This window comes from Podarcis gaigeae, assembly GCF_964106915.1.
Source record: "Podarcis gaigeae genome assembly, chromosome: 8".
Lineage (NCBI taxonomy): Eukaryota > Metazoa > Chordata > Lepidosauria > Squamata > Lacertidae > Podarcis > Podarcis gaigeae.
Window position 1 is genome coordinate 27275486 of NC_139684.1, and position 22938 is coordinate 27298423.

The following is a 22938-nucleotide window of genomic DNA, read 5'->3' on the forward strand; positions in this document are numbered from 1 at the left end:
ATCAAAGAGCTTTTGCTTCTCCTCAGGAAGATGAAGTTATTTAACAAACAGTGGATCTCAAATGGGGAATTGTCAGCATCCTTAGCAAACCACAATTCCTGAGTTTCTTTATTTGGGGAGCTGTGACAGTTAAGTATGCTGTGTTGCCGGTGTATATTTGTTGTGAAAATACTCAAGAGCAAGGACCAATGAATCTGTCGATTTCAGATTATTTCTGTTTCTAATTTTTTCCAGTCTTAAAAAGTCCTCATGCATTTTACCTAATATACACATTTTCTGCAGTATTTATTAATATACACATTTTTGGCAAGTCATTTATCCTAAATACAACCCATTTTTGTTCAATATTTTCACTGTCCATTTATTTTTACTCCCTGCTCAATTCCTGATCCACAAGAGGACCTTTCCTCTTATTCCATGACTAGCACTCAGAAGTCTTTGGTGCTATAATTCAACCTTAAATTGTGATGTATTCTGTAGGTGTCCCCCCCCCCCAATGCTTCTTAAGAACTCAACAGATGTTGTTGGCCCTGGGTGCATGGCAGGGGGTTGGACTAGATGACCCTTGGGGTACCTTCCAACTCTTCAGTCCTAAAAGTCTATGAATAATTACCCTTTTTCAAATTTTAAGGGAAGGAATTGGCAGATGGTCCATCCACCATTGGGCCCATTTCTGTTGTTTATCACAAGAACCACTCTGTGGAACCAGGAAACTGGCCAGAAAAAGGTTCTTCCTAAGGGGGAAGCAGGTGCTGCCTGGAATATAAAAGGAATGTCACCCTCAGCCCAGTTTGCTGCTGCTGAGAGTCTTCAGGATTGTGCAGAAACCCAGTTTCGCCACACAGCTTCCAATGGCCTCCACATGGCAGCTACTGCCTGCCTCTTAAGCGGACTCTCATTGATGACAGCACAGGAGTTGCTTCTATCTTTAGGTCCAGACTTCCAGTGAAGAGTTTGGAGAAGCAACCTTCCGGGTCCTCACTTGTTTCACAAGAACGTAAGAAGACCCCGCTGGATCAGGTCCATCTAGTCTAGCATCCTGTTCTCATAGTGACCAGGCAGATGCCCCAAAAGGAAACCAGCAAGCAGGATCTGATCACAAAAGCCCTCTCCCCTCATGTGGTTTCCAGTAACTAGCATTCAGAAGCACACTTCATTTGTCCAAGGGATCCAGGTTGAATCTGAATTAATTGGAGCTTCGAAATGCACATACACCTAAAAGAGGAAGTGGGAAAGAGCTTCTTCCCTAACTTTCTGCTTCAGCTCTATCTACTTTCCTGACCGAGGTGGGTGTGAGTGGGGAGGGGGCTTCCAGAAGCTCCCTGGGTGGCAGCAGAGTACCCCAAGGGAACTGTTGTGCCCTTGAATGCCAGGTTGACCATCCTTGCACTGGACCCTCCATTGAGCCAGCTTGAAAGGCTTGTTGAAAGTGCTTGCATGTTCATTGGGAAGCTGACTGCCCATGCAGAAAGGTCAAAGTTCCTTGTGGTGTGCCTGTTGTAGCTGCCATTCAGGTGATTTGGGGAGCACAAGGCAATGCCACCACTCACCACATGAAAAAGTTGCAATCCCAAATGTAGCTCCAAGCATGCCTTTTTGCATCTTTAGGATTTGACTGCTGCAAATGCATTCCATGTGGGGCTCTAGACAGAGATAAGGCATCTCCTTAACAGGTTTTGACCTCTGAAATCTTGTGGTCCATAGTGGCTTCTCTGCTTTTAAAAATGGCATTGGTCAGGACACGTGTTTAATTCACAAACTGGCCCTGGCTCGTGATGGAAGTACCTCATAGAATCATAGAGTTGGAAGGGACCCTGAGGATCGTCTCAGCCCAACCCCCTGCAATGCATCTGTCCCATACAGGGATCAAACCTGTTATGAGGACCACACTCTAACCAACTGAGCCATCCAGGCTGAACTCAATCCAAGGAACATAATCCCTCCATTTTTCTCCTTTCAGCAACACCCAATGGACCGCCCTTGAGCCACCTGGATATAAAGGTCCCCGAGCCCCTGAAAGATGGTGCAACCTTAGACTGCAAGGGACAGCATTGCGATGTCATCTGCATCGAAGATTGAAGGCCAGTCTTGGTGGCTCTGGGCTTGCTGTGTTCACATCTCAAAGTGTTCTTCAAGACAAGGACAACCCCCCACATCCCTTGGGCCATTTCACAAACTTCCTTGAGACAGCAAGATTTTCACTTCCTTGTATCTTGGGTTTTTCTTTCGCACTTTCTTATCGAGGACTTGAAAGGTTTGTTGGCTGGATTACAAATGGGTTCTTCAGTTTTTCGCCTGGATGCTGTTCCCCTTTCATACGCAGCTGATTGAGAGACTGGGAGCAGGTGCCAATGTGCTATTCCTCCCCCCCCCCACCCAGAGATGTGTGGCAGCCATGACTCAAGTGGAGAATCTTGCTAATGCCTGTTTGGCCTGTGCTTGGAAAAGGTACAAGCTCACTCTCTGAGCTCAGACGTTGAACAGGCCAGGTTGGGTAGACTGAATGCTGCTGCTACTGTGTGTGTAGAGGAGGCTCTGAACTGTGGTTGTGCTCAATCCAGGTATGTGTTCAAGACTGAGGATGCAACCTGCATTTGAATGAAAAAGCCAACTGAGGTTCAAAAAGAAAATATGGACACCAAGGTCTCTGTCCAGCCAAAGACTCCTGTCGCTTTCTGCAGGAGTTAATCGTTCAGTTAACTCTCTGTCCCATTGAAATCAGTGGGACTTCAAAGTGTTTAATGTTGTTTGGCTAATGGTCACGGTGTAAGGGATTGATGGCTTTGCAAGGGTCAAGCAATGTAGTTTTTAATTGGTCCCAGTAATGAGGGATATGAAAGCACCAAGCATGTCCTCTTCAAGGCCCATCTCACATGTGTGCACCTGTTGCTTGATTTCCCTCTGCTTAGTGACCGGCAGGTAAATTTGACTGCACCAAAAAGAGTTGTGGTGGTACAAAAGTTCCGTCTTTGGGGTTTGTGAATGCTTATTCCCAAGCAATGCAATGAAGGCATCATGAGCTGGTCTGCTATCCAGTGATGAATGTGCATGTGTGAACCAGGCCTGGGTGTACCTTGATCAAACTTAAAAGGAGATGCATTAATGTGCATTGGGATGTGAACCACCACACAGTAGAAAGTCCTCAGTGCCCCTGAGCAAAAACCAGGGTGAGGAGACAAGGGGGACACATCCCAAAGTGAATCTACAAGTGCCCAGATATGAAAACATCAATCCAGAATTGTTGATTTGATTTTGTCTGTCCACCCCTTGCCATGGCCACTCTGGTCTTTCCCACAAAATGAAGACAGCTGTATATAGCTCTTCCAGAGTGTAATCTGGGCTTGGTCCCTTTCCACCTGTATATGGTTGAGCAATCTGTTCAAAGGGCCTGGATGCCTTCCTTTTTACCAAGCCTCCACTAGCTCATACAGAATGTGCCAGTGTCCCCATGCCCCTGTTGTCTAAATCCCCAAAATGTGCCCTGATCTATGAAGAATGCCCTCTGCCCTGGATAGGTAATGGCCGAAGTGAAGAAGAGATCAGTTGCCCCAGGGTTCCAGGCAAACAGGAAGGCAAGGCAAGTTCAGCACCATGGAGAGTGGTCAACCTGCGGGTTTGAAGACCATGGTCAGCAATCCTGCACCTCACATAGGCCACAGGTCTTAGCAATGTTTTGGAGCAACCTTTATAACCAGGGCTTAGTATTCCTTTAAGTAAAGGTCCCCCATGCCCCTTGAAAGCTGCATCTGGCCATTTAAAGGGGCAGTGCCTTTCTTTGCATCTGATGGCTTCTTCTAAGGCCCCAGGGCTTCAAGCAGTGGAGATACCTCCTCAGGGCAATCCTGACCCTTTGAGGAGTCTGCAGACCAAGGTGTTAGGGGTTTTGTGCCTGTGGCTCCATATGGTGAGGACCAGGGAATGGTTCCATCTCCTCCTTGGGGCTGCCACTGAAGGAGGACTCTGCCTTTGAGGAGTCCTGATCTGTGCCCATGACAAAAACCAGTATTTCCCCAACAAGAAACACCTTCGTATGCATTTTGGGTGGGCACCCGGTGGGTGATCCTGGGATGTGTGCCTCAAGTCTCTGCTACTTTGAATGTCCCCCCTTTTCAGATGCTTTCCTTCTATATATTTCCCCAATGTGCTTTTCAGAGAAGGTTGCACACTCATCCTTTTCAGTGCCTGAGCACAACACTCAGTTATTGGGCAATTGCTTTAACAGATGAACTGAAGCTATTCCCTGACAACAAAGCTTCTCCAGCTCCATTCGATTAAGTGAGGGTGGGAGTTTAGTTCCTCATGGTACACACAAGTGCAATGCCAGGAGAGAAAGGCAGAATGTGGAGAAGCCCAGAATGATTTCCTGTGAGCAGCTCAGGATGACTTATTAGACTCCTAGATCTTTCTGAACTCTGACATCTGGAAGCCCTGTGTCAGCCTTAGCAAACCATTCACAGGTGAGGGGTTGGTCATTGCTGGACTTCTGATATGCTTGCTGATTGCTGGAGACCCTCTAATGTTGGGGTTGGCCAGAATGGAAAGCACCCCATTTCCACTCTTCCTGGTCATCGGATTTACTAGTTTTAGCATTGACTCTGCCTGCTTGCCAAACAGTGGCTAGAAGTGTGGTTTTTGCTCTGTACCATTAATTAACTTGGGTCTTAGAAATACAGGCAAATGGATAGAGAGAGGCCTGCCTCTAGGTTGCTCATGTGTAGCATTGACAACAAGCCAGCATTCCATTGCTCTGAGCAGGATACCCATATAGTAAGGTGATCGGTTTTGCAGTCTGAAAACCAGTGAGCTTTAGAGTCTGCTGGGATCTTCCCCTGAGTTTCTTTTGCTGGCTCCACCCACCTCAAGTCCCCACCACCTGCCTGCCGTGACCATTTCCCCCTGGCTTTGCCAAGGGTGTCTCAACTCTTGTTTCAGAACCCCTCTTCCCCCCTCCTCCCCTATCTGAGTAGAAAGTCTGGCTCTTAAGCTGGGAGCATAAATGCAGGTGAGATCAGTTAGATTTCCTAACACGGGTTGTGGGGTAATGAGAAAAGTGTTCCAAGCTACTTTGTCATATTGCTCCTGTGTTTTTATTTCTGTGATACCAGCAAGTGGGACATCAAAGCAGTGCTCTCCCCACCCTTGGGTGGCCTTTCTGGCAAGTTTATAATGCCACAAACTGTGTCTCCCCACCCCCTTTGAATTCTGTGAGTGTCTCAAAGGGTTTTCCCCCCTGCTTTTTGTTTTTTTTTATTTTTGTGTTTTAATAAATCATTTAAAAAAGGAAACCCAAGGGAATGGCTGGCTGGTTCTTCTCCTGGGTCCCACCAACCTTCTGCTGTTCGGAGGATGGGAAGAGGCACGTTTACAGAAACACTCTGAACCCGCACTAACCATCGCCTGCTACTACCCCATGATTTAAGGCCCAAGGAGAAAACCGGTGGGTTCATCAGAACCTTAGGTCACCCCAGGAAACAAGTGCCAATTTATTGATCTGCCTCATGAAGCTGCTGGTGATACAAAAGACTGACACAGAGAGGTTGTGATTCAAGTGACCCTAAGGGGCTGGGTTTGGCTCAGGACAGGATTCTAAACAATCCACACAAAAGTACAGCATATAGATTTATTCCAGATTAATAAAATATATAAGGACTCTGTTACTCAATAAGGGGAAAAAGGATTTTCTTTATTATTATTATTATTTTTAAAGATCACTTTGGGGATATGGGGACTATTTGGGACAAAATGCATACATCCAAAACTGCAAAGCTTCTTAGCCTAAGCTAGAAGATACTTTGCCACTATAAGAACATAAGAACAACACTTTCAGATCAGGCCGATGGACCATCTTACCCAGCATCCTGTTCTCATAGTGGCCAACCACATGGCTGTGGGAAACATGCAAGCAGGACTTGAGCCCAAGCAAGTTCAGGCTTGCATAGGTGGAATGTTTCTCCTGTGTGCATCCTTGCATATAGAAAACTACCAGCAAGCGCAGTTACACCCCCTCCGCACACACAACCTGTTCCGATCAGAGTTCGTCAAGGCTGTGAACAGTGGGACTGTTGTGGCATCCAGTCTGCTGCCTCTGGGCCAACCTGCTTGTCCCAGCTACAGCAGAGTATCTTGTGTAATGGTGTGCCTGCGTGGAAGGAATCTCAGCCATGCAGTAAAACTCTCATACAGTAGCTTCCTGTTCTACGAAGCTTTATTGTACAGCAGCAAAACAAATAAACATTCAGTCAGGAGAGAGCGAAGACATGATTCCTCTCCTGTTGCAGCCAAAACAGAAAAGTAAAGAGGTTCACATAACAAAGATGCGAACCCCCCCCCCCCCCAGTGACAGGACGTCATTTCCCTTGAGCTGTTAACCCTGTAAGCTCTGGGTATCCTTACACAACCAACGTTGTAGTTTTCACAGTGTCTAAGCCTGCCCTCACAATCCCAGGCACTCTCTCTCCCCCAAACCTTGTTCTATCCACCCCACTTACTGATGGAGGGGGAGGCTGAGATTCCAAGTCCCAGCCAAAGAAGAATTCATGTCCCACAATGCTAAATTTCCAAGCCTTGGAACATGGAGTTGTGGCTGCGACTCTGTTTATTCATACGGACCTGACACCTGGTCTGTGCGGAAACAGTTGTGCCCTCTGCTTCCTGAAGTCCCATTGCAGACTATGCCATGCTGGCAATGCAGAAAGTACAGGAGCTATTTGGGCTGAGATGCCAGCCAAGCGCCATGCGGAAAAGATAGTGCCACCTATCTCAAAGTATGCACACCACCTTGTGTTAGGGTATTGGACTAGGACCTGGCAGTCCAGAGTTTTCTGTTGCTGAAGGAGCATTTGAGCCTGCTCCCAGGTGGCTCCCCAGCCTAAACAATATTCTCATTCATAAACAGTGCCAGTATAAAATCAGTGAGCATTGCAAGGAAGAATCCAACACACACACACACACACACACACAGTTCATATGACCTAGTCTCACTTGCCATTCTTTCCTCATAGGGAGCCAGAGGTGGTGTTGTGGTTCGAGTGTTGGACTGGGACCCAGGAGACGAGGGTTAAAATCCCCACTCATCCAGGAAGCATGCTGTGTGACCCTGGGACCAGTCACAGCCTTATCAAGCTTGCCTGCCTCACAGGGTTGTTGTGGGGGTTCAATGAGGGGGAGGACCATGTATGCCACCTTGAGCAACTTGGAGGAAAATACAATCAATCAATCAATCAATCAATCAATCAATCAATCTTGGGAGCTAGAGGTTCGGCCAGGAAAAATATCCATGTGTCTTCCCTTCCTTCTACTCCTGCCATGTGGTTCAGAGCAGAAATGAGAGAGTAACAATCATACAGTGTCAGAGCTAAGAATTAAGTAAGGAAAATTGATGTGAAACTCTCCCTCATGGTCACCTTACGGGTTTTCTGGCAGGGCTGCTTCCTAGCCCAGGCAGTGCTTGTTGTGGGAGGCCCATCAGTCAAATTGCACCCTTCTGGTCTTGGTTTCTGCATTGCCAAATTTGTCTTTCTTTTTCAAATGTTGTCCTCTAGATATAGGGAGAGGCAGGGAGTCCTCATCTGCCTGGGAATCTTAAGTGACAGCAAGCAGCCGGTTTCCCAGCGAGCTTGGAAGGAGATGTCTGATTGGAAGAGACAAATCCATGTCTGAAGGCCTTAAAGGAAGCAAAAGGTCAGGAGCTGGACATTTCCCCATAACCCTGGAGATCTGGATCTCAGTTGGCTCAAGAAGGGTCTGTGGGAATCACAAAGGAGGCTCCTCTTGACTTCCCTGCCCCCTCCATGCAGCTGAATTTTTTTTTTGGGGGGGGGGGCTGTGGACTAGAAAAGGTTGTTTCCTGCCTAGGGTTCTGCTGGCCACCACAAAAGCAGAAATGGGAAACCTCAATTGGCTTCAAGTCACCCTGTGTTTGTTGCACCAAGAATTTCCCTTGGAATAGGCCTGTCAGGTGAGCCACAGGTATTCATAGCATTTGTAGAATCATAGAGTTGGAAGGGACCACAAGGTAGCCTGACCCCCTCTCCTAATGCAGGAATCTTTTGCCCGGCATGGGGCTCACACCCGCAACCCTGAAATTAAGAGCCTCAAGCTCTTATCGACTGAGCTATCTCTTTCTCAAAGGTGCCCTTTTAGTCCCAGAACAAAACTTGAATCCATTGAATGATGAGCCCAGAGTGCAACACACTCATTCTTCCCGGCCTGCCTCTTCCGAACCCTCTTGGAATAAGTTGTTTTTGTTGTGCAACCACATCTAGTTTGACCAGATGAATCGCTCCCAGCACAGAGAAGCAGCGATGAGGCTGCCCATGGCCTCACTGCATGAGTCCCTGTTGGCAGTTATGCTTCAATTCTGCTTCTTCCTTAGTATTTTTATTTAGCATTATGGTTTATAACACACTTTTCCTCCAAGAAGCTCAAGGTGGTGTACATGGTTCGCTCCCGCCATTTTTTAATCCTCGCAAAACAACCCTGTGAGGTGGGTTGGACTGAGAGGCAATGACTGGCTCCATGAGACTCAGAGCTGAGCAGGAATTTGAACCAAGCCTCCTACAATTGAGAGCGTAAGAAGAGCCTGCTGGATCAGGGCAGTGGCCCATCTTCCTGTTCTTACAGTGGCTGACCAGATGCCTCTTATGAGAAATCCAGAAGCAGGACCTAAGCTGAAGAGTCCTCTCTCCTCTTGCAGTTCTCGGCCCAGTATACCAGTATACCTGAAGGAGCGGCTCCACCCCCATCATTCTGCCCGGACGCTAAGGTCCAGTGCCAAGGGCCTTCTGGCAGTTCCCTCACTGTGAGAAGCCAAGTTACAGGGAGCCAGGCAGAGGGCCTTCTCAGTAGTGGTACCCGCCCTTTGGAACGCCCTCCCACCAGATGTCAAAGAGATAAACAACTACCTGACATTTAGAAAACATCTGAAGGCAGCCCTGTTCAGGGAAGTTTTTAATGTGTGACATTTTGATGTATTTTTAATCTTTGTTGGAAGCCTCCCAGAGTGGCTGGGGAAACCCAGCCAGATAGGCGGGGTACAAATAATAAATTACTACTACTACTACTACATCTCAGAAACTGGCATTCAGACGCATTATTGCCTCCATCTCTACTGCATTGTTGCCTCCACCAAGAGCCCTCTGCTCCAAATTTCTAGTTCAACACTTCACTCTTCACCTCCCCACCTTTTACCAGCCTTCTACGTCAAAGCATTATTCTAAAGATGCAATAAAATTTGCAGTTGCAAAGATTATTCTGATGTATTGGGCACAGAAGGACCAAAGACAAAGACTTTTAGAGGCCCCAGCCACCAGTGCAAAGCAAGCAAATAGGATCAGGTGAGAGCAGGTCGGTATGTGGTTTGGCATTGGCCAACCTTGATCTACCTATCTGCTGCTCCAGAGGGTAGGACCCAAAACAATGGATTCAAATGGCAAGATAGGAGATTCTAACTAAGTATTAGGAAGAACATTCTGACAGTAGAAGCAGCTGGACAGTGGAATGGACTTCCCCAGAAGGTGATGGACTCAAGGGTTTTCAACAGAGGTTGGGTGGCCATCTGCCAGGGATTTTTGAGCTAGATGACCTTGGGGAGTCCTATCCAACTCTACATGATCTCCACCCATGATCTCCATCCTCTTGCCCATCTCCTGAATTCTGCTGCATGCCTTGTTTTTGGCTCCCACTGTGTCGATCCATTCTGACCCCCTGCTTCAGGATTTTCACTGACTTGCTCTGACACGACCCATTCAAGTTGACATCCTTTCCTTTGCATTTGAGTCAGCACTCTGCAATGTTTAATGAGCTGGTTAAAAATGGATACTTGGGAGTCTGTTGACCCAACAACCCAACAGGCTGACCTTAGGCAGGGCGGTTGAGAGAGAAGTCGCAGATCCACATCGCTCAATATTGCGAATGGGCAAAGGACACCATGCCCTTTGCTGGGCAAAACACAGAAGGCTGGAGAGAAAGTGCCCATCCAAGAGGGATGGTGCCAAAGCCTGGGGGCAGGATTAGGCCTTTTCTCTCTGGCCTGTCCTTTGCTTTGGCGTTGGCTCGCAGGCTTTTAAGGGGCAGTTTGCAGCACTCTTGTTCGACTGGCATTTTGAGACAGGCAAGGGCATGCAAATATTACAGCCTTGAATATGAGTCATATTTTCATGTTTCACCCATCAAAATAACATGGTTGGAAGGGCTATCTGGGGCAGGTATCATGATGAGCAAGCTGATCCTTAGGGTTGCTGGGGTTTTTTTGTACATTTAAATAAATTAATGGGTCTTCTAATTAGTGCCCATATTTGTTGATGTTGCTATGATAAACACGGCTGAAAGTGAGTTTGCAAGCTGTCCTAGCATCTTAAGAACATAAGAAGAGCCCTAGTGAATCAGGCCAATGGCCTAGCTAGTCCAGCATGAAGTTCTCACTGTGGACAACCAGATGCCTCTATTGGGGAATCCTGAAGCAGGACCCGAGCACAAGAGCACAAGAGCACTCTCTGCTCCTGCAGTTTCCAGAAACTGAAATTCAGAGGCAGGGATGCGAGCTCCTTTGGTGTTAGGATCCAGTTCTGTAAGAGTGAGTTCAGAAAGCCTGAAAGTGCCCCTATAAGCCTGGCTTCTGGGCCAGGCTTCCTCTGCTGGCTCTCAGCTGTCCTTCAGCTGAGAGCTTGTGGTGGGGTAATGGTTAGAGCATCAGACGGGGACCTGGTAGAGAGGAGGGTTCGAATCCCCATTAAGCCACGAAGCTCACTGGGGTGACCTCGGCCCAGTCACTGCCTCTCACCTTGACCTATCACACAGGGTTGTTGTGAGGGTTAAATGCGCAGAACCACGTACCTCACCTTGAGCAACTCGTAGAAAAATGGTAGGGTAGAAACGCAGACGATAAAACGAATAGTACATCATCTACCAAAGGCGCAGAGAAGAAGAGTTAAAGAGAGAGCTCTGGCGACAACAGATAAAATAAGGCTTGGCTTTTATTTATTCATTTATTCATTCCATAAATACAGAAGCTTTTTCTTTAATCAGTCCAAATCTTTGTCAGGAAGCATGATTGATGGGGGCTAGCAGCCTTTTGCCTAGACGCGGTTAGCTCAGGACTCACAGTCGTCATATATGTCATTTCTAGAGAACAATCACTTTTGTTTTGACATATATAAAAAGGCAAAAAAAGAAAAAAGAGAGAGTATTTTTAATTTTATTTACATACATGGAATTGAAATTAAAAAAAAAAAGACACTGGAAGGTTAATGGGAAGCAGGGGAAATTTACAGATCCCCTGCTCCCCCCTGGCTACAGTGGCATTTCTATGGCTCCCTGAAAGAAGTTGATTAGCACGGCAAACACGGCTGATAGGGAAGGTTTTGGGGGGAAGGGGGAAGCCTTCAGTGAGGGGCTTAGACACTGTGAAACGTCTCAAAGTGGGGCAGACATGGAGGAGAAAATGCACAGTCCTCTGGCATGCAGAGGGGAAAGGGCCCAATCCCAGAGGGTGCAAAGAGGTCAGAATGGTTCTGAATTCCTATTTCATTTAGTGGGGTGTGCGTGATCCTATGGTTGGATCCAGACTTAACTGAGCTTGGTTCTCACTGAAATCAATGGGAGGTAAGTCATGCCTTAACTTGTCCCGTTGATTGCAAGTGGGAAAGTTCTAAGATGCTGGAATCCACCACCCCCTTCTTTGTCTATGTATTGGCAGAACAGCTGCTGATGGCTTTAAATGTAGGGGGTTGGGGGAACCTCTTGAGGCTGAAGTCAAATGGTAGTGTTCTCCCCCATCAACACCCCCACCATAAGAGTTGAGGCCATTTGAAAGGGGGCCCGAGGTTCCTCTCCTTCTGGACATGTGTCTCTGCCTTCTGCCCTTGCTCAAATAGGTTTTTACATTCCTCCCACAAAAGGGCAGCACATTGTAAGCCCCACTGGGGGAGTTAGTTCTGTGCTTAAATCTGCTGGAGGCCACAAAGCTCTAAGTGGCTCAACTTTGCTTTGAGGGGGCAAGATTCCTGGACAGGGGACCTAAAATAAAGCAAATATAAAGAAAAAAATCAATGAATCAATGATAAAAGTTGGTGATCCAGTGATGGAGGCCACAGCTGTGTTTCGGCAGCTCAACTTTGCAAAGCTTGCTGCCTCCTGAAACAGCAATTCAGCCTCCGATGCGACCGGTGCTGAAAAGGATTTTGCAACTAGCCCAACTAATATGACTGAAACCCATCCTGTCCACACAAGGCTGCAGGATAGAAAGCACTCCCTCAGATCGGAGAGGGCAAAAATCATAATTCTGAATCCTCCCTGCATGTAGAGAACTTGTCACATGAGCCACTTTTCTCATTGCAGGGACTTCATTTAAAAATGTGATTCTCCCACTGGCAGTCCCGTTCTTTCTTCCTGGCTCCAGGTTTGACCACATCCTTCTGTTACGTTTGCAGCAGAGGGCTGAACTGTTGCATTTCAATGCAGATTGGGTAATTCTGGATTATAATGTAAACTGAACTCGACTTCCTCTCCACCCGTACAGACGACATCAAGTCCAGATAAAGAACCAAATGTTGCTTTGTGGGAGTAGGGGAGAGCAAAAGTTTATAACAAGAGAGGATAGGAAATGCGTTTGACAAAGGCTTCCCACTGGAAACGATTTGGTAAGCGAGGGGGGTGGACAGACATACAAAAATACTTCTCATCCACGGGGACAGACGTTAGTAAAAAAATAACACAAGCCTTTCGCGGCTCAGTCTTAAAATGCATCATATTTACACTACCCACCGACTAGCCAAAAAAAAAAGGAAAGAAAAAAAGGAACCCGCTTTCGTACTTAGAACTGGTCTGGAACGCCGCAGCAGTTCTGAACCAGGAGCCGCCAGTTCCTGCGTCAGGCTGCTCAGTTCTGGATCCCTCTTGTGCAGGCAGCTGAACGCTGCACTGCAGTTGTCCTCCATGAGTTAAAAAAAAAACAAGGAGGGGTGTGTGTGAGATAAGAACCCTTTTGCAAGCTCACCCCTGGTGTGCCATTGCAAAAAGCAGCCATGAGCAGGTCCCTGCACGATATAGGAGGCAGCAGGGGAGGGCTTGATAAATCAGGGAAAAGGACAGAAAAAAGGGTAGTACAACATTAGGAAGAACTTTCTGACAGTGAGGGTTGTTTGGCTGTGGAACCGACTCCCTCGGAAGGTGGTGGACTCTCCTTTGATGGAGGTTTCAGCTGTGATTCCTGCATTGCAGGAAGATGGTCTAGATGAACCTTGGGGGTCCCTTTCCAATTCTATGACCCTGGGAATCCTGGAGCAGGCTGCCTGCCTTTTTGCATTAATCTCTGAAACTGCTTGAAGACATTCCCATCTAGCTCAGGGGGTTGTATCCAACTAAAGCTGCATTTGTACACAGCAACTTTATTCCGTTTCACTGACCTTTCCCGAACTGTGAATTACCTTTGAGCTCGCACACAACACAAAAACCACTTTGGGAAATACGTAGCGAGGAATGGTGCAAGTTTAAGTGCTCATTTTCATGTTATGTGCAAACGGATTTTTTTTCTTTCCTGGGAGCAAATGCAGCAACACAGAATTTAAACTTGGGCTATATCCTGCCCCGTATCTGGAAGTGGCTTGTACGTTGTGTGGCAAGCTCTAATTGTTGGTGTTTGTCTGTCTCGAGAGCCAATGGTGTGCGTCTCCGCGGATGAAGCAAAGTCAAACTGCTGCATTAGCTGCACCAAAGTGAGCTCCCTGAGTACCCTATGGAGATTCGCAGTTAGGGAGATGTCGGGAAAGCAGCCTAAGCCTCATTCAGACTTGGCCCATTGAAATTAATGGACCTGAGTTGGTCATCGCCATTAATCCCAATGGATCTGCTCTGCGTAGGGCTTGCTCTGGGAGCAATCCAGGAAGTTTCTCCATTGGGGGTGGGGAAGAGGCCCCAAACTGTGGGAACCCAAATTCATTGTGCTTCTGGAGTTGGTTGCAAATGCAGCAATAGCGAGGTGGACGCAGTTGCATTTGTGGCTGCTGCCCGACAGCCAGAGGAAACCAAAGTCGTGTGTCCACATAAAAGCAAACAAAAACAACAACAAAGCAAATCAGGGCATGAATGCAATTTCATTCTTTTTGCCAGGAAAAGAGTCATAAATGCATAGCTGCTTTTGTCACCAGGACAGTCTGGCATGCATATTGTTGAAAAGCCTTATTGCAAAGCTGTTTTTCAATGAACTGGCTGCTTTCCTGGCAAAACTCTGGGCATCCATCCATTTTTGTTCCTTTTCAGGGCGTTGGACTACTGTTTGCTACATTCCCAGCTGAGAATAAGTTTCATTGCTCCCTCCCCCATAACAGGAAGAGTCTGGATGCAGGCAATAGTTTTTAAAAAGCTAAAAGCAGTTGGAGAGATGTACCATTTCCTATGGTGTCTCTGTGTACACTCAGGTGCACAGACCACCCACTTTGCAACACACATGCACTTCTTTCATCCTGCTGTTACGTCTGGCCAAAGAGGTCTGGCAGGTTGCTAACACGGCAAAAGCCTACCAAACCTGTTTGACCACAGGCAAAACTGGAGGAACAATGGTGCCTTCATTTCCTGGGGGTGGGGTGGGGCGGAAGGAACCCTTGGCTGCAGTTTTGTAAAGGAAGGCTCTAGGAATTCTCTAGCCACCTCACATTAATTTTTAGGCATTATTTAAAAAATAAACAAATCTTTGCTTCGAAGTCATAGGCCGTGAAAGAAGCCCGCTGAAATGCTGGAAACGTTCAGGATGCCAAACCAGTTTTTCTGCAAAATTGCCTGATGCCATATATGCCCACTTGACTGCTTTGGTATTTGGAACAGTCAGGGGCACCACGTAATGCCTGTTCCACAATGGTAAGAAATTGGTATATTTTAGTGTGGCAGCACCTACACTGTGGAACTCCCTGCCTATTGACACCCGTCAGGCACCTTCACTGAACTCTTTTTCAGATCCTGCTAAAAACACTGTTGTTTAAGACAAGCTTGCCCAGATTTACTGAAGTTTGTTTATAATCTGGTTCCCAGCTTATCGTTGATTTTAATTATTATTATTTTGAACGTTTTAAATAGCTGACTGTAATTGTGCTTGCTGATAATATTATAGTTTCATTCTTTTTTTGCAAACCACTTAGAGGTCTTCTTCTTTCTTTTTTACAATCAAGTACCGTATTTTTTGCTCTATAAGACTCACTTTTTCCCTCCTAAAAAGTAAGGGGAAATGTGTGTGTGTCTTATGGAGCGAATGCAGGCTGTGCAGCTATCCCAGAAGCCAGAACAGCAAGAGGGGTTGCTGCTTTCACTGCGTAGCGATCCCTCTTGCTGTTCTGGCTTCTGAGATTCAGAATATTTTTTTTCTTGTTTTCCTCCTCCAAAAACTAGGTGCGTCTTGTGGTCTGGTACGTCTTATAGAGCGAAAAATATGGTATATACACTTTGGGGGGCGGGAATTAGATGAAGGATGCCCAACTGCATCCTTCCTCAAGTCACTGGGGCCTGCCAAATATTTCACAACTTCTAACAGCTGTCTGGGCAGGGGCTGGTGAGAATCGGAGTCCAAAAAGACCTGGAAGGCATTGGCTCTGCTCCATTTGCCGCCCTGTTACACCTGCTGTAGGGCTGCAGTATCAATTGATAAACAAGTAAAGGTAAAGGTACCCCTGTAGCCTTCAACTTATTACATTTGGGGTTGGTACAAAGGGGGAAGGTAGATAGAGAAAATGAACATACAGCATCAGATGCAACACTTTGGAATTCAGGAGCTGATTTTGTGTGCGGCCATCCTAGAAGGCAAGCTCATCTCATAGCCACTAAGGCACAATCTTTGCACTGACCACAACGGGACAAGAAAAATTCTCCTCTAAGAGGGGCTCTGGGCTCTTTCGGACGGCATGGCCACAGAGATGGCGGGGTCAGGGGTGTGGTGGCCCCTTTGTGGGGGACCCTCATGCTGTCACATCTGCCCACATGGCTCCCCACTTGAAAGGGGCTATTCTGCTGTGGGAATCGATGGATGGGAGCCTAAGCTTATCCTACAATGTGGGCGGGAGGGACAAGTGCATATCAACCTGGGGGGGGGGGGAGTGCAGGTTCTCGATTCCTCTGGGAACCATTCTCTGCCTGCCCAGAGCAACAAGGCTGTGAAAGACATCAAGGCAGCACCTCAAGCTGTAGAAAGTGAGGGACTTTTTTTGTGAGGGTGGGGAGTATCTGAGGGAGGACATGGGAGGTTGAGCAGGTACTAAGCGGACCTACTGGGGTCAGAAGAGGGCCTGAGTGAGATACAGGACATCTTTCCAACCAGGAGGTGCTGGGTTTCTAGTCTAGGCCTTCCATTTCTCCATGGCCAAGCCTTTCTTCTTGACCCCACCTGGGGAAGAGATGGGTCAGTTTCAGCCTGTGAACATCCCATCCCCCTGATCTCTCCTCTCTGCCCCCCTGCCTGCCCCCCCCCCCCAGGTCTGAGGCCAAGTGATAGAAAGAATGAACCACTTTTTGCAAAACGTGGCCTGTGGGACCTTGCAGAACTGGGCACTTTCTGCTCAGCCAATTCGCTCTGAATCCGTCACATTCCCCCAAAAGTCAAAACAGGGAAAGAGGGAATGGTTGGCAGCGGGGAGGATGCCTATAGTGGCTCCCAAAAAGCAGCTTCTGACACTTCCAGGAGGCTGGCCAAGGCACATTCCTCAAAGCTCCTCTAGTTGGACTTACAGAGAGTATGAATGGTGGATCGAAGCATAACCTTAACTCTGCCCATTTAAAAGAAGAAGAAGAAGGTCCCAGCTCAAACCAAGATGAGCTGAGCGCTGTGATATTCTCTCTGTGCGGTGGTTGGGAGAAAGAGAGAGAGAAAAAACGACTGCAAGGTAGAGAGAGAGGAGGGAGAGAAGAAAACTCAAAAGTTGTTTTCTCCTTCAAAAAAGGAAGCATGGATGTGAAACCAACCTCACTCGCCCCTTTCCCAAACCTGCAGCATTTTCTTGCATTCGAAATGAAAATAAAAGTTTAAGAAGCCTATGCAGTCTGGCGACGTTTGAATACGGTTTTCTCTAGGACGCCTTCGGTTCAGACGCTGCGCTGTTGTCTTGGGTTGCGAACCGTTATTTCTTGACTTGGCTTCGATATAGCTTTAAGCAAGCGAACGGGAGAGGCAGAGGAATTCAAGGAGTAGAAAGTCCCAGGCGGGAACAGGATTCCCGATTAGGACCGGTAGTCCTTTTTGCTGTAGGGTTTATTGCCCAAGATGCTGTCGATCTCATGGATAAGAGAAGAGGAGAGTTTTGGAAGAACCTGCCGGGTGGAAACGACAAGTAAGAGGGAGAGGTCATAAGTTAGATTTTGGTTATGGTGCTATCAAGCCTGTGCTTATTTTCTTTCTTTCTTTGGAGCATTTGTACCCAGCTCTTCAGCCAAAAAGGCTCCTGGGGCCGCTTACATACAATCAAAATGAGGCAGTCCTTACCTGCAGGCTTACAATAAATAATAACGACAACAACAATACACAACACACAAGGGAAATGGGACTGGGAGGGAAGAGGAAAAAGCAAAACTCAGGAACCAATTTCTTAACAGTTCCTAAAATGACCAGCTGGCACAGTTAAGGAGCAGGAGCTGCCTGATGGAGCTGGCATACCTCACACCAGAGTCGATGGAGTGATCTGTGTTGCCTCCAGAGAACTCGTGGTGCTACGTGCCGATCATCCCACACCCATATTGTATCATCACAACAACACTGAGAAGTAGGTTTGGCTAAGAAGACAAATGCATGATCTGACATACTGAATGGCGCAATACCCTAAAGCAGCGGTTCTCAACTTGTGGGTCCCCAGATGTTGTTGGACTACAACTCCCATCATCCCTGAGCTCTGGCCTTGCTCTGGCCCATCATCCATAGCTAGGGGTGATGGGAATTGTAGTTCAACATCATCTGGGGACCTGCAGGTTGAGAACCACTGCAAAGCAAGGGTTGCGTTGCCTTTGGTGGGTGAACCTCTAGGTGTTGCATGTCAGGGGTGAGTTAAGAAGCACCCCTAAAAAAAACCAATCTTTTGCTACAGTAGCCTCCCCCTGAGGGTGATAGAGTGATTCTGTCCTCAAGAGAGACCCCATTCAAGGCAGCCAGTCTGGCATGGTCTAAGAAAGCGGAGCTGCAGAAGCATCTGCTCAATTCACTGTCTCCTTTCAATGTAAATATCATTTTTTGCAAAATTAAAAGCAGAGAGTCTGATGCCAAGATATGAACCCCCAAATATCGTCCCTTCCTTCTCAATCCCTTCTCTCCCATGCCAACAATCAGTAATCAAATAGTTTTCAATAGCCTAAGGCTGGATGGTCATCTGCCAGGGATCCCTCAGGTGGAATTCCAGTATTGCAGTGGCTTAGACTAGAGGCCCCTTCCAGCCCTGCAGTTCTATGGTTCTATGTCCAGAGCATTCCATGCAAGAAAAAAACAAACCAAAGATCGGTTTGCCAGGGCCTGAAGGTGGGTGATGGGTGGGGTGCTCACCTGTATTGCTCCAATATTCTCCATTAACTGGTCTGCATTGGAAGCCCCCAGCAAGACAGAGCTGACCCCTTCGTTCCGCAAACACCATGCTGGAGGTGGGGGAGAAGAAGAGCATTAGGGGAATGTAATGGAGACACTGCCAAGGCCACCTGGGGGATTGTGTGGGGCCAGAGTCTCTTTGGGGGAGAGTCAAGTGCTTAGTTCAAGAAACTCTGAACAGTGTCAAAAAGTCACTTTTGCTCTCAAGCTCTGGACAGATGTGGGCACATATATTTCTTCACAAGATGCATCTACCATGTGAAATTTGCTGCCTACAGTTAAGGTGAAGGCTACTAGCTTAAGAAATCTTTGGAAAAAAGAATAATATAAATCTGCAGAAGCTGTGAAAGCTAAATGGAGATTCTGAGTACCAGTTTCTCTCTGTCTCTGTGTAGAGAAAACAATGGAGGGGACTCATTGCCCTCATGCCTTGCTCGTGAGTTTCTGTCTGTCCCCTGTTGGAAACAGAAGGCTGGGTCTAGATCAGGGGTCCCCAACCTGTGGCCCATGGGCCAGAAGCAGCCCACAGAGGCCATTTAACTGGACCCCGAGCCGCCCCCGAACCAAGCCGCCCACTGGGCGAGTCCCCGTGCGTTTCACTAAACTGCCGCCGCACGGAGTGGGGAGTCTCTTCCACGACTCCGGAAATTGCTTCTGTGCATGCCCAGACACTGAAAATCACTTCTGCGCAGGCACAATTTCCAGTGTCTGGGCATGTGCAGAAGCAATTTCTGGAGCCGCGGACAGGCGCAGATGAGATTTTTGGTGTCGCACTGCAACGGTCCAGCCCACGAAGGATCTAGATGGATCCGCTACCCAGCCAGGCTGCTCTCCCATTCTGCAGAGGCAGTCACTGCCTCCAGGAAAGGGTCGGGATGGAGGCAAGCGTTTCCCACTTACCAATGGCAAGTTGGGGCAGAGTGCAGCCCAGCCGCTCAGCGATGGCCTGCAGTTCCTTCAGCTTGGCTTGCTGCCGCCTCCCTTCCTCACTCAATATCTTGTCTTTCAGCCACTGGTAGCCCTGCAGTTGGGGAGAGGAAAGAGACCAGTGGCAGGCAGAAGCAAAGAGAAACAAAAGGTATGTGAGGTATAGAATCTAGTGGGACTAAGCTGCTAAACCAGCCAGATCAGTTCATTTGTTAAGGCAATGGCTTCGGCCAGCCAGTTATGAACTGCCATTTAAGAACACAAGTAGAGCCTGATGGATCAGGCCAATGGCCCATCTAGTCCACTATCCTGTTCCCACAGTGGCCAACCAGATGCCTGTGGGAAACCCGTAAGCAGGATTTAAGCACAACCGCCCTCCTCCGGGGAAGCCGGATCTGTTGGGCTATTGATGCTCCAAGCCCCTCCATCCTCTGCTCAGGACATTTCCATGCATTTATTATATGTAACGATAAAGCCATATATCCTAGAGACACCCCAGGCCCCATTGACCTTCATTCCAAGGGAATGGAACCCCTGGTAAGTCCTGGGGCTCCCCGAAGTCTCTTGCCACTCAGAGACAGGGGCACGTGCGACAGTATTTCCCTTCTGCTGGTCACAGCGTTCAAATGCCACTGCTCACTTTTAGCGATGCTCGTGAGTAGGGAGGGATCCCCCCGTCGTATTTCCCCGAAACGATTCCACATGCTAAAGGGGACCACGTCATGGCGCCCACACCTAAGGGGAGAAAGAGGAAAAGGCAAGTTGGAGGGTGGAGAGCAAATGCGTAACATGTTTAGCCTGGAGAAGGGAAGATGGAGAGGTGATCTTATGGTTATTCACGGAATTCATTAGTCCCAGGGCAGCCCAAAGTGACTTACAACCAACCAGATAGACAACCCCCCTCCCCAGTTACACTGAAACCAAGAAGTAAAAGAAGGTATTTATTTATTTATAAGTTATGAGTTGTGTGTCCTTCCTTCTCCTTTTACTTGGTTTTTTTGGTGGTATTTTATGCATTGTGACTTGCCGTAAACTTTTATTGATTATAGTTTTTAGCAGTTATTGTAATTGGTAATTATTATCAGCAATTGTGATTGGTAATTATTATTTGCTGATATTTAGTTTTACTGTTTACTATGATAATTTAATGTATTGTTGAATATTGCTTTATTTGATATCAGTTGTTTATTTTAACATTATCGTGGTTGCTTTGTATTGGATGAGATGGTTATTACCGTATTTTCCACCCCATAGGACGCACTTTTCCCCCTCCAAAAATGAAGGGGAAATGTGTGTGCGTCCCATGGGGCGAATACAGGCTTTCGCTGAAGCCTGGAGAGAAAGAGGGGTCGGTGCGCACCGTCCCCTCTCGCTCTCCAGGCTTCAGGAAGCTATCCGCAAGCCTGGGGAGCCCGCGGGAGTTCCCGCACGGCTCCCTAGGCTTGCGGATAGCAGCCTGCTGCCCAAAGCCCGGGGTGTGCTGAAGCAGCGCACCCCGGGCTTCGGGCAGATATCCACAAGCCTGGGAAGCCCGCACGGCTCCCTAGGCTTGCGGATAGCAGCCTGTTCTGGGGGTTGGGGTCGGGGGAAGCTTGGGCTTTATCCCCCCCCAAAAAAAACCTAGGTGCGCCCTATGGGGCGAAAAATACGGTATGTGTGTGACCTTTGCTGTCTATTTTGTTTCTTCAGCTTGTAAACCACCTTGAGTATAGTAATATAGAAAGACGGTATACAAATTAAAAGTGAAATGAAATGGAAAAAAGCAATCTATTAAAAACATCCCATTCATTTCTAAAAGGCCACAGTTAATTAAAGATCAAAAGTCTGGCTATAGAAGAAAGATTTAGCCTGGTGCCTAAAGATGTATAATGAAGGTGCCAGACAAACCTCCCTGGAGAGATCAGTCCACAAACGAGGAGCCACTGCAGAAAAGGCCTGTTACTGTGTTGCCACCCTTTGGACCTCATGCAGAGGCAGCACACAAACAGGGGCCTCAGAGGATGATCTCAGGGTCTGGGTTGGTTCATATGGGGAGAGTCAGCCCTTGAAGTATTGCAGTCCTGAACCATTTAAGGAGGTAGAATATAAAATCCCTTTAATAGCCAGGACAACCCAGTCAGATTGGTGGCATAATCATCACCATCATCCTTGAATCTGACTAATCCCCTAGGACCAGTGGTGTGCGTGTGTGCGTGACTGTGTGACTTAATTCCATCTTTCCCCCCTTTGTGTGTTTCTTTAAAACGCATTTTATTTTATTACATTCCTATCTCGCCTTTCTCCCACTGATGGGAATACAAGGGGGTCTGTACAGCCAGGCACTGATCAGCCCTTTTTTACCATCAGTCCAGGGACCTCCAGCCCCTGCAGAGCCAGTTCAGAGAGGCTAGGATGGCGAGGTCAAAGCTGGCTCATTGGGACAGGATTAAACATTCAGAGGAAAGGCTGCTGCTCCTGACCCCTCTCTGACATTTTTATTAATGATAATTAATATGCTGAAAGCCTCTTAATCCCAAGCTGCAGTTTTGAGCCAGCAGGACAAAAAAGGTTAAGCAAAACAGTTTCCCCAAATAACTGCTTTTTGGGGTCCTGTGGGAAGCAGATCACGGGGGACGGGCCAGGATGCTGGGCTTTCCATCCTGTTGCTTCCTTGAGCCTTGGGCAGGGTGGGATTTAAGGACCAAACCGGATGGGAGATGTGCAGGAGATCTCCAGTCACATGGCCTGGATGTTTAGGATAAACTTTAAAGCCCCTGTGGAGTGTGTGCTGAATCAGGCCCTGGGCTACTGGTATTGGGGCGGGGAAGGATGCTAAACTGTTCCATCCTCACCCCTTGCTCAAGTTCTGTTATTTATTTATTGCATCCCAAACTTTGTCCTCCATGGAGCTCAAGGTGGCTTACGTGTTTCCCCCCTTCTCCTCAATTAATCCCACAACAACAACCTTGCAAGGTAGGTTAGGCTGAGAGACAGTCACTCTGAGCCCCCATTCTGGACCGCTGGGCCCTGGGAATCTGTACTTGCTGACCCCTTCTGCCTCTTGTCAGCTGTACTAAAGCAAGCAGCCTCACCCAAGCTAAGAGCATGGCACCCCTTTCTCTCAGCAGGGCAGCATCACCTCTGCCGCGTTTATTCAGCCTTGCTGGCATCCAAGAGGCAGCTTCTGCACACGCTTACCGATCTTGTGGAATAGCTCTGGAAGCTGCACTTCCACTTTCTCTCTCTGGAACATGTGGTACTCTGCTTGCTCACAGATGGGCGGGATGAGGTTGAACTGGCGAGCCACTGAATACGCTTCCTATAGAGGGGAGCGGGGAAGCAACAACACCCCAAAGCAGTCAGGAACGGGGTGAGGCAGAAGAAGAGAAGAAGAAGAGTTTGGATTTGATATCCTGCTTTATAACTACCTTAAGGAGTCTCAAAGCGACTAAGATTCTCCTTTCCCTTCCTCCCCCACAAAAACCCCTCTGTGA

At 47.7% G+C, this 22938-nt stretch overlaps 2 protein-coding genes across 14 annotated transcripts in view; one reads left to right on the plus strand and one right to left on the minus strand.

Annotated features, from left to right (window-relative positions):
* The window catches only part of CHD5 (chromodomain helicase DNA binding protein 5), a 62305-nt gene extending 57017 nt beyond the window's left edge, over positions 1-5288 (plus strand). For all 4 annotated transcript variants that reach the window (XM_083752365.1, XM_083752367.1, XM_083752368.1 and 1 more), the window contains one exon: positions 1961-5288. The gene's annotated coding sequence lies outside the window, so the exon portion shown is untranslated. The remainder of the gene's footprint in view (positions 1-1960) is intronic.
* KCNAB2 (potassium voltage-gated channel subfamily A regulatory beta subunit 2) overlaps positions 1-22938 on the minus strand; it is a 384406-nt gene that overhangs the window by 267314 nt on the left and 94154 nt on the right. For 9 of the 10 annotated variants that reach the window (XM_083752736.1, XM_083752734.1, XM_083752735.1 and 6 more), the window contains 5 exons: positions 22643-22763; positions 20106-20200; positions 19439-19559; positions 18500-18588; positions 15425-17283 (listed from right to left, as the gene is read on the minus strand). In XM_083752736.1, the coding sequence (XP_083608862.1) occupies positions 17194-17283; positions 18500-18588; positions 19439-19559; positions 20106-20200; positions 22643-22763 (516 nt within the window). In that variant the 3' untranslated portion in view covers positions 15425-17193. Of the gene's footprint in view, positions 1-15424; positions 17284-18499; positions 18589-19438; positions 19560-20105; positions 20201-22642; positions 22764-22938 lie in introns of those variants that run through there. The other variant, XR_014567429.1, reaches the window with a different exon arrangement.